Source organism: Pelophylax lessonae (genome assembly GCF_965119305.1).
Source record: "Pelophylax lessonae genome assembly, chromosome: 7".
Taxonomy (NCBI): domain Eukaryota; kingdom Metazoa; phylum Chordata; class Amphibia; order Anura; family Ranidae; genus Pelophylax; species Pelophylax lessonae.
The window spans coordinates 23,951,139-23,963,300 of NC_138774.1; the positions used below are offsets into that span (position 1 = coordinate 23,951,139).

At 44.8% G+C, this 12,162-nt stretch overlaps 1 protein-coding gene across 1 annotated transcript in view; it reads right to left on the minus strand.

Moving 5' to 3' along the window:
* DIAPH2 (diaphanous related formin 2) overlaps nt 1-12,162 on the minus strand; it is a 1,824,032-nt gene that overhangs the window by 1,237,349 nt on the left and 574,521 nt on the right. The window contains exon 14 of the mRNA XM_082263377.1: nt 3,969-4,087. Coding sequence (XP_082119503.1) covers nt 3,969-4,087 — 119 coding nt within the window. The remainder of the gene's footprint in view (nt 1-3,968; nt 4,088-12,162) is intronic.

Here is a 12,162-nt window from a genome sequence, read left to right on the forward strand (position 1 = left end):
CTGGAACTAAGGGGCCAAGCCCAACCCCTCACTATAATCCCCCCTCCACCAAATGATTTGGACCAGTGCACAAGGCAATGTCCATAATGTCATGGATGAGCTAGCCAATAATGAGAAGTGTCCTGATAACCCCCCCCCCCTTTGCACATATATATATATATACACACACACACACACACACACACACACACACACACACACACACACACACTAATGATTTGCCTTGCATACATTTTACACAGAATGGGTTGTTTTACAAGGTAAAGGTTCACATATACAGTACTCCAAGGTCAATGTATTTTTACATATACTGTTGCTTGCATTTTAGATACCTGGGGCAGTGAGAGGCAACACAGTGAGCTATAAATAATGTTGTCTAACAATGGAAGGTATCCTACAGGAAGAGAGTGCGGAGGGATGATCTTAAGGGCTTATTCAGACATAACGTTGGGGGGCAGTATAACCCTATTGAGACACAGCTCCCCCCCCCCCCCTTAGCAGAGGCAGCCTATGGGGATATACACATGCTGTGGCTGCAATACCATGTTGTTTTTTGGGGCAGGAGAACCCAGCGATTGAGCCACCGCTCCCCCCTTTAGCTGCAGAGGCAGCGGCTAGGGGTATACTTTGTGGCACAGCAAAAATGTTACCCCCCCCCCCCATTTCTTTTGGAGGCAGAACACCCACTGAATGCCAACCAGTCAAGTCAATGAGGCTGCTCTGCAAACACTTCACAACTGCTGGCTGTGCACATGGTTGCATGGCGCTAATGTGGGGTCAGGTGGTTAGGAGGCAATACAATTCCTCCTTACCACCTGTGAAATGTTCTCTGAAGAGTGATGTATGGATCACTCTTCAGAGAGCACTACTAATGTGAATGAGCCCTAAGAGTGTGCCGCTGCTCCTTTGTTTTCCATTTACAAGCTAGATGGAGGTCCTGGACCAAATAATTATTGCACAACTAAAGTGCGGTCTTTGGAAGAGTCTCTGTTATCTTTTAGAGTTGCCTAGCTGGCTAATAAAGATCTGTATATCCTTTGGTAGGTAAGGCAGTTCATTTATTTGCATTTAGCTGTTTTGACTAGAATGAAGCCTCGTGGTATCCATCACGTTGGCTGTTTAGGTCATAGCGACAGGTTTCCCTGACAGCTCATTATCCCTTCCACTGATACTTACCTTTGCTGCCCACCCTCACCACTCTCTTCTACCAGGTCCAAGCACTTGGGTAAAAATGGAAAGGAATCTCTCAAACCTGTAAGGGTAGATCTGGATTCTGGGCTGGAGGCTTCTCTACGCCAATAGTTTTTCACAGGTTGCTTGGTTTGTAACTCAATGAATCTGAGACTGGCTCATTGAAAAGCAATAGTTCAGATACAGATTTATTCCAGGATAAGATCTAATAAAAGACTTTGTCACAAATCCCCTGTGTTTTGGGGTCCAGAAATGACTCCGTTTATCAGAGCTTGGAGATGAAGAACACTGCATACTCAACTGAATATAAATATAAAATATACACAAACAATCTAAAGTATTTGGTGTTTTTACCAAAAAGTCTTGGAATACAGAGCTTATCAACAACTCGTTGACCCAGCAGCCAGGTCCAAACACTGTCACACAGTGGTGGGGCCAAGGTCATTAGCCCCATGTAAGTTATAATACAGAGTTTACAAAGGGTTTTCTCAGAGCAAGCAAAAGAAGGGACAAAAAGATTGGGAAACGTATCAATGGGGAGGGGGAGGGGGAGTTGGCTATCAAGAGAAACTATCAGTTTGGCTGGAATGGTCAATGGTCTCCAAACTGCAGATGTGGCCTTTGAATTGCCTTTATCTGGGCCTTGGGGCACTATTACACCAACTGACACCAATGATGGGGCACCATTCCCCCTACTGACACCATCAATGGGGTACTAATCTCAATTGATAACAATGGGGCCCTATTTATCTCATTAAAACCGATGATGGGGCACTGATGCTAGGGCATTTTCTACTTCCACTGGTCACAGGTCGGCCCTCTAAAGCCTGAAGGACAGTGAACTGGCCCTTTGCTTGGAAAGTGTGAAGACCCCTGGTCTAAGTGATAGGTTCACTTGTTTATATGTAGGCTCCATCATTGGCTGTATATTTGGGGCAGCCATATTTTCTCTGTTCTTGGCTCTGTTGTGCTGATCATTGTGTCTTCCTGAGCTTCTCACACTTTGGGGGAGATTTACTAAAACTGAAGCACTCTGAATCTGATGGAGCTGTGCATGGTAGCCAATTAGCTTCTAAATTCAGCTTGTTCAATTAAAGCGGAGTTCCAGCCACAGAATCGTTTTTTTTTTTTTTTTTATTATCCCCCAAACAGTGACCCTTAGACAAGAAAGGAAGAGGAGGCGCAAACACCTAGTGCATTACCCGTGGTCAATGTTGCAAATTATTTAATAAAAAATGCCAAATGCATACTCACAGCTCTTGAGCTCTGAGGAAGGGGGCCTGACCCCCGAAACGCGTTAGCGGTCCTGACTGAAGGACTTGTTCCAGTTCACATATGGTGGATTCTTGTAACATGTTTTTATCTTTACGTCTGTGAGTATGCATTTGGCATTTTTTATTAAATAATTTGCAACATTGATCACGGGTAATGCACTAGGTGTTTGCGCCTCCTCTTCCTTTCTTTTCTATGTACCCGTATTGGAGTTCCCTGCCTGAGGAGAGCAGCACGCCAGTCTTCCCATTCGGAGTGAGCGCTGGGCTGAATTTTTGTACTTTAGTGACCCTTAGACCTTTATACATCCGCTAATCCTGTTTCATACATTGTAATAATATGTTTGCAAGCATGAAATCTTACTTTATAAAAATTCTTGTGAGCGCCGCCATTTTTGTCCTGGATCGCTGAGTCCATTGTGGGGAAATGCCTGCCCTGCTTCCTGGTTGTAGTGGGCGGAGGCCGGTGAATCCAGCGCGAAATCTCGCGCATGCCCAGTACTATGTACTGTGGAGTACTGTGCTCCGCCTAACATCGCGTCATTTCCTGTTTGGAAATCACGCGATGAGAGGAGCGGACGGCCGCCTTCGTCAACGTCCATTGCATCCTGGAAGCCACGCTCCCAGGACGCATTGTGGGACAGGAAGTGACGTCGCGGGCCGCGGAAGGAGGAAGTGGATGGTAAGGTGAGTATATTATCCTCTCTAAAAATGTAAGTAAAAAAATAAAAATGCCAGGAATATCCAATTCGGGCTCAGGAAAGGATAAAGAAGCAGATGCCATAATATCGGCAGTCATGATTTTGGGGCTGGAACTCCGCTTTAAGTTTTGACAATAAAACATGGAAGTGGTTTGGTTTCTATGCAGAGCTGCACCAGATTTTGCACTCTCCAATTTTAGTAAATTTCCCCCTGTAACTCTTCCATTTAGGGTCAGTCCAATTGCCATTGTCATGAGATAATTGATGTTATTCACTTTACCTGTCAGTGGTGATAAGGTTAGGGCTGACTGGAATATTTGGATGTATATATTTATTTATTTAAAATCAATGATCAGAAAAAAAGTACTTAAAGTAGTATTAAATGAAAAATGTTAAATATTCATATTTTAAATACTAAAAATGTAATTCGGTAATGCTGACAAGTCCCCTACCAATTCATGCAAATTGCATATTTAAATGTCAGGTGTGCATTACCTCCATTTTGAGTGCAAGAATTAATTTATCTGAAACTTGGCAGCCAAAGATTTCCCAGTATCTGGCTCCAAGTCCTAGCTCATCCTGCCAGCTAGATGCATGCTGGGACTTGACGTTTTAAGTGCAAATCTCTGGGGTTCAAACACATGATTTGTAAGTAGGAGTGGGACATTGGACTGCAAAGAATCAGGTAATTCAAAAAATAGACTCAGAAGTTGTATTTAGCACAACTGAACTGGAAAATTAAAATGCATGTGATCATCAATATTATTTGAGTTTAAGGGTTTTTTTTTTTTTTTTGGTCACTCACCTATTAAATGAGAAAAATCCACATCCAGCCTCCCTTTGTATTTGAAGTCAGGATCCATTCCTCCACATTGCAATACAACCTGGCCGACGCACTCATCGAGCACCTTGTAGTACTGAGGTCTAATGGTAAACAAAATGAGAATAAAGCATAAATTAACGTTAAGCAAAGATACTATTAAGTGTAATGTCCTGTTGTGTATTAAGGTTATTTTATACATAGTATATAAGGCTGCTTTTCTCAAACGTTTTTACCCCAGAGGAACCCTTGAAATAATTTTCAGATTTCAGGCAACTCCTGCTAAAAGAAAAAATTCATCATGGGCCAGTGGGAACAATGGCATTTACCTTGGTGGTCAGTGCAAAACATGCTCCCCTTTACAGTGGTGGTGAGAATTCTACACTTACTGACTACTTGAAAAAATTGCCAAGTGATGTCGGACCTCCAGGCCCCACCAGATGGGAGGTCAAATCGCCACAGCTCAAGGAACCTCTAGCAACTTCTGGAGGACCCTAGGGAGTCATGGTTTGAGAAAGGCTGCTTTAAAGATTAACATTTTGGATGATATTAAGATATTTGTAGTATATATCTTTCTGAAATAATTTTAAGGTCTCAGGCAGTGCCTGCTAAAATAAATTCATTATGGATCAGTAGGAACAATGACACTTACCTTGGTCAGCAGTGCAAAAAATGCTCCCCTTTACAGTGGTGATCAGAATGCCACCCTTATAGACCACTAAAAGCATTTGCTAAGTGGTGTTGGACCTCCAGGTCCCATCAGATGGAATGTCAAATAGCCACAGCTCAAGGGTCCTCTAGCAACCTCTGGAAGAACTCTAGGGTTCCATGGAACCATGGTTGAGAATGGCTGCTTTACAGAGTAACAATTAGGATGATATTAACATATTTGTAAGAAGTATATATCTTTCTGAAATAATTTTAAGTAATAAGGAAACCCCTGATAAAATTAATTCATCGGGAGCCAGAGGAAAAATGTCCCTTATATTGGTGGTTAGTAAGAAGAATGTCCTCCTTACAGTGGTGGTCATAATGCCACCTGTACAGACAGCTGAAAAAGATCATAGGTGTCCTGCCATTGACTCTGCCAAGTGGCATTAGATCCAAAACTATGCAGACACCATTAAATGGAAGGTCAGTCAGCCACAGTTCAAATAACCTCTTATCTCATATCTCAGGCAACCCCTGCTAAAAATAAGTTCATCATGGACCAGTGGGAACAAAGCCATTTACCTTGGTGGCCAGTGCAAGAAAAGCTCCCCTTTTTCACTAGTGGTCAGAATTCTACCTATACTGACCGTTTAAAAGATTTGCCAAGTGGTGTTGGACCTCTAGGCCTCATCAGATGGGAGGTCAAATAGCCAAAGCTGAAGGAACCTCTAGTAACCTCTGGAGGAAGGCTAGGGAACCGTGGTGGAAAATGGCTGCTTTAAAGTGTAACATTTTGGATGACATTAACATATTTGTAAGTAGTATATATCTTTCTGAATTTTAAGGTCTCAGGAAGCGCCTGCTAAAATAAATTCACCATGGATCAGTGGGAACAATGCCATTTACCTTGGTGGGCAGTGCAAAAAATGTTCCCCTTTATAGTGGTGGTCAGAATACCCCCCCTTACAGACAAGTGGTGTTGGACCTCCAGGCCCCATCAGATGGGAGGCCAAATAGCCACAGCTCAAGAAATCTCTAGCAACCTCTGGAGGAACCCTAGGGTTTCATGGAAACATGGTTCAGAATGGCTGCTTTATGGAATAACAATTTGGATGATATTAACATATTTGTAAGTAGTATATACCTTTCTGAATTTTAAGGTCTCAGGAAGAGCCTGCTAAAATAAATTCATCATGGATCAGTGGGAACAATGCCATTTACCTTGGTGGGCAGTGCAAAAAATGTTCCCCTTTATAGTGGTGGTCAGAATCCCCTTACAGACAAGTGGTGTTGGACCTCCAGGCCCCATCAGATTGGAGGCCAAATAGCCACAGCTCAAGAAATCTCTAGAAACCTCTGGAGGAACCCTAGAGTTCCATGGAACCATGGTTGAGAATGGCTGCTTTACGGAAGAACAATTTTGATGATATTAACATATTTGTAAGTAGTATACAGTATTTCTTTCTGAAATAATTTTAAGGAATCAGGGAACCCCTACTAAAATTAATTCATCATGGGTCAGAGGAAAGAATGTCCCTTACATTGCTTGTCAGTGAGAAGAATGTCCTCCTTACAGTGGTGGTCATAATGCCACCTTTACAAACAGCTGAAAAATATCATAGGTGTCATGTTGTTGACTCTGCTAAGTGGCATTGGATCCAGAACTATGCAGATGCCATTAAATGGAAGGTCAATCAGCCAAGGCTCAAAGAACCTCTAGCAACTTCTGGAGGAACCCTAGGGCTCCATGGAACCCTGGTTGAGAATGGATGCTATACGGAGTAACATTTTGAATGGTATTAACATATCTGTAAATAGTAGAGATCTTTCTGTATGTTTTCAACAATAATCTTACATACTGGTGTTGATTTATCTGAGAAGAGCATATTTACTTTTCAAAAAGCAATAATTAAATTCAACACTGCAGCACACTACAATGCAATTTTCTTGTGCTTTCAACCACACTCTCTCCTGATTATGGACTCTACAGTTTTGCCAACCTGTACATGCCATACACATACCAGAGTAGAGTTCAAAAACAGAGAGCAGCACTGACAGATTTTATTTAAATGAGAACAATATAGTAGCAAAAAAGCCTTGACATGACAGGCTATTAGGTACATTTAGCCTAGCTCCTCTGTAGTCAGTGGAGCAGGGCAGGGGGGGTTGATAAATCTGGCCTACTCAGTTTCTCTAAGGGCTGCTGCTCTGATCACTTCCCCATGTATTCTAGAAGATTCTAGAATCATAGTAGGAGAAAGAACAGAGTGGGTAGCTTAAACAATTTTGGGGAATCCAGCCAATCCCCAGTGAGGTGTGCCCAGTAGGTGGCTCAAAAAAAACATAAACAGTCTTAGTCCGGAGGCAGTGGTAGAGTTCCTGGGTCCAGTCCTGCTAGAGGAGGCCCCTGGGTCAGGATTAATGGGGGTGCCATGTAGAAGACATCAAGGTCCCAGTTGACACATTGGATGGGGGACTCGCTCGCAAAGGTTAGTCCTGGAGTCTGTTTGAATCTGGAGAGGCTCACTGGAGAGTGCCAGGAGGAAGTTGGGGGAAAGTGTCCAGCTATCCTATGGTGGTGTGAGTTTGTGGCTCCCTCACTGTAGAGTGCTTGGTGGATTTTGGAAGAAGGCAACCGAGGATCCTGTGGCCATGTGAGCAGATGACCCCAGTGCTGGAAGTTAGTGATTTTGTGTTGTTTTTTTTTTTGGTCTTTTGGGAAATGTCCTATAGCCTATCAGCATTAGAGAGTCCGTGGGATATTTTATGCAGGTCAGTAAGATAAAAAAAAAAAAAAAAGGAGTCCTCAGATAGTTCAGTTCCCCAGTTTGGGGTATCCCATGCTCCCTTCACCCCATTCAAGTTCAATGTTCCATCAAAACATCAAAAATAAACCCCTAGCCTGCTCCTTAGGGGGTGCTCTACAGGATTCTAGGACAACATCCCCCCGGACAATATCCCCCGGACATTATTCCCCCCGGACAACATCCCCCCCGGACAATATACCCCCTGGACAAGATCACCCCGGACAATATCCCCCCTGGAAAACATCCCCCCGGACAATATCCCCCCTGGACAACATCCCCCTGGAAAATATGCCCATAGACAATATCCCCCCTCTAACCCTATGTCCAGGGGGATGTTTTCCGGGGGGATATTGTCCCAGGGGGATATTATCCGGGGGGATGTTGTCCAGGGGGGATTATGTCCGAGGGGATATTGTCCTGATATGGCTCTACAGGGTGTTAAACCCATTTAGGCCTCCACTATAATACACAGTCCTTGTATTGGATGTAATAAAAGGGTTCCAATACTGCTCATTACAATGAAAAAGATAGACATTTCCTTCCTTCTTTCCTCTAAAAATATATTTCTTACAACAGCAGTCTAATTTTCAGAGAAAACCATTTTTTTTTTTGTACGTGTGTAAAATTATGTCAAATCAAATTATAGTCCTACATCTAATCATCCCGTTTTAGAGGATCCATTCAAAATAAGACAATGGAAGGCCCTATGTTTTTTTGTTTTTTCGGGAGGAGATACGCTCAGCATACAGGCTACGGCAATAAAAGCGTTTCGCCGTCAGCTGGCGAATAATAAAAAATAACAATAGTCAGGAGGAACAGACACTTGGGGCTGGAAATTCGTTTTATGGGAGGGAGAAGAAAAATGTTGATGGTTGCGCACAATGCAGTATCTACAGATGACTGTATTTGAATATTCAAAATTCACATCTGTCCCTTTTGTTATCTCGCACACGTCTCGGAGGGATGAAAGATACTTTTCCAGCTGGCGTTAGGAGCCTGTGTGATGTGAAAAATGTGGAACGGGGACCTAAGTCTGTTTCAGCTGCTTCGGAGCTGATATAAATAGACATACGTCAGTGAAGGATGTCTTCATTATGAGTGCGATGGAGAACCTCAAATCCTAGGTAATATTTGACTTCCTTTGAGCGATGGCAATTAAGGCGTCATTTACATGAACAGTGATAATACCAGGAAAGGTGTAAAAATGTGAGCAGTTTGTGCAGATAATGACTCCAAGTATAACTATACATACACAAAATAAAATCTTTCACATTTTCCTCTAAAAAAACATACGTATAGCTGTGAAATTTACTGCTACGCATGCTGAGGATGAGGGTTATTAGTGCTGACACTGCCGATAGACTTACCCTTACTGCCTATTAGCACTGGCCAGATAATCCAATGCATAGGTATCAACTGTCCTGGATTTACCGAGACAGTCCAGCATCTTGGCCCTCTGTTCTGCCAATTATGTGTCCCGGGCCATGCCCAAGGATCACATCAACCTTTTTTGAGTTACTGGACATGCTTATTAGTGGGAGACCTTTGTATATTTAGTGGTGGGGTCTTAATGGGACCTAATCTGTTGGCAGATGCAGTGTGTACAACCCATTTAAGTGGCGCTCAACCTAAACGGCAATGCAGAAGGGGAAAGGAGGTTGTGAGGAACTTGGTTCCTCTATGATTTCCTGTGGTCACCAGGGGAACAGCTGTCTGATTGGATGCTGTTGCCCCTTGTGACCACTCCTGCCATCTTGGGTGAGGCCAGAGCCCCTGGTTCCCTGATTTAGCTGTGGGTCATTAGTGTAGGGACAAGTTCCCTATCTGGCAGCGACAGCATTTAGTGATTGTGGCAGGTTCCATTGTAGGAAAATCACAGGGACTACCTCACTTCCACCTTAGAAGCTTCAAACCCAACCTTAAAGCGGAGTTCCACCCAAAAGTGGAACTTCCGCTCATTTGCTCCCTCCCCCCCTCCGCCCTCCGGTGCCACATTTGGCACCTTTCAGGAGGGAGGGGAACGGGGTACCTGTTTTTGAGAGGTACCCTTCCCCACTTCCAGGAGACAGTGATGTCCCTCAGAAGTTTGGCTCCCTCCTCCTTACCCTGCCAAATTAGTATTCGCTATTGTCACACGGATTCTCCTTATGGCCAATCAGGAAGTGGGTCCTGAGACCCGTTTCCTGATTGGCCGAAAGGAGAAGCCATGCTATTGGCCAAGGAGGAGGAGGAGGGAGGAGACACAGGGGAAGCCCGACCCATGGAGGAGACTGATGGGGAAGCCACCGCCGCTGCTGCCTGCCCTCCACATGTCAGTCCAGGGTGAGTGAGCCGGCAATGGGGGGGGGGCATGGTGTGCGGGCTGGAGCTGGTGTTGTCCAGGGGGGTATGATGTGGTCCGGGGGGGTATGGTGTGGTCTGGGGGGGTATGGTGTGGTTCGGGGGGGGGGTATGGGGTGTGATCCATCTGCCACTCCCCCGGCCCATGGAGCACCAGCCGCCACTGTTCAATTGCATTTGGGTACGGCATCACAAGACCGCGCAATTGTCAGTTAAATCAACGCAGTGCCGAATCACAAAAAATGGCCTGGTCATTAAGGGGGTAAAACCTTCCGGTCCAGAAGTGGTTAATGAAGGCACAGAGAGCAAAACAAACCTGACAGGGGGTCTAATCTCTCTGCAAGCTATACAAAATTTAAAAAAAAGTTTTGCCTTTAATTCTACATTAAGAACGTGACTGCAATTTTTAAAACTTGATTGATTCAGCTGAAAAGAACTCGCTTTTTTTTTAAACAAAGGATGCGGATTTGTTAGCTTTGTAAATTGTATTTTGTATTAGAGGCATTCAACTTTATACACATGGCGGCAAATGGGAACAAATCATGCGTGGATCATAAATTGTCAGTGTAAGGGAGCCACAGGTGGAGCCTACAGCCTCCCATTACAATGGATGGCTGTACGCTGGTATACAAGGGTTTCTGCGGGTAAACAGGTACATGTACAGGGGCGTACAGCTCTGGACACAAACAACTTGCATCCAGAGTTGTATGCCCTTGCACATGTATGAGTTTGCACACGTGCAGGTGTAAACCCTCCTATAGCAGTGTACAGCCATGCATTGTAATGGGGGGGGGGGGGGCTGATCACTCCAACCATGGCTTCCTTTTGCCAGCTATTTATGCTCCATGCATGATGTACGCCTATGGCTCCCTTATGCCAGCTAATTACACTTCATGCGCGCTGTACGCCCTCTTGTGGCTATCTACATGAAGCTTAAGGGCTCGTTCACCATATGTACATGAAAACTGATGGGAACGGATGGGAAAACTGACATCAGTTTCCAATGTGTGTCAGTTATGTGCCCTATCTACACCAATGTTGAGGCCATGTCAGTGTAGCACCCTCCTAGGTGCTAGAGAGAGAGAGAGTATAATTTTGGACCTTTTCTATACAAGAAGTCCAGGTGCTACTAATCAAGACCCCCTATGCAGGAAATAACCAGGAAGACGCTGAATATCCAAAAGAGACAATTGCTGTGCTGCCAGTCCCATGCATAGGATGTAAATGCAAAGAAATTAAGGACCAAAAATGGACAGCGCACAGGAAAGGCAATATGGTGTCAAAGGAGAATCAGCAGGCAGCGATCCATAATAAATGTCAGTTTATTGAATGAATGTAAAAACCAGGGATTGCAAGCACATTTTGACTCATTTTTAATTTTAAGGATTCCTTGTATTATTAGTGCACTTGGCCTTGTGATTTATACTAGGTCACACCATTCTGTTATACTATATCTGTTTTAATGACTCATACGGGTAGAGGTGAGGACATTGAGGTGTAATGCCATGAGTTTCATCTCCTTCCCTTAGCTCCTTCACTGGGTTTAAATTTGCCTTGTTGCTGCCATTCTCATGACTTGATAAAGCGCATGCGCATGAAACGTGTAGTCACTGCAAGGGGCTTGCTTGCATTCCACACTGGTTCCTGCACTTGGCTCCTTCTCATCGAGTGGTGTCACTTCCAGACACTACGCTACCCTCTGCGCTTCAGTGTTACGGCCTGCACATGTGCAGGCCAGGGCTATCTTACTGAATAAGTACGCTGGGCAGTTGCCCGGGGGCCCCACTTGCCCAGGAGGCCCCACCTACCCAGCGACCCAGTCCCAGCCAAGCATTAGTCCCGATTCCCATGTGCATCCCGCCACCGAACTTAGCAGGTGGCAAGCGCCTGTCTGCCATGTGCTTCTGTCAGGCCACTTGGACCATGGAGGGGGAGCCCACAACTGCAGCAATGGCTGTTCGCCTCCACAGGAACAGGCATACACAGGACAGTCGAGTCTGACTCCCGTCCGCATGTGTGTTTACCGGACCCAGCCGCCCAACTTGGAAGCTGTCATTAGCCTGGCACTGCTGTACCAATAAATATCGCCTTATCGATAATTTGCAGTTTTTTCTCGTGGGTTATTGTGTAGGCGGGGCCCCAGTGCACTGCATTGCCCGGGGCCCTTTAATGCTCTTAAGATGGCACTGGTGCCTGCAGCGTCCGGCCAGGATCCTCTTCCTACTCCATGGTGGGTCTCGTCCCCTGGCCATCTACACATCTCAGAGAGGTACAGCATTGGATTACCCCGATTTGTCTATTGGCATTTGTCATTCTACAATGTCCTCACCGCCATGCGGACCTAAGTGGTAATGTGCTTGCAATACGTGGTTTTTACATTT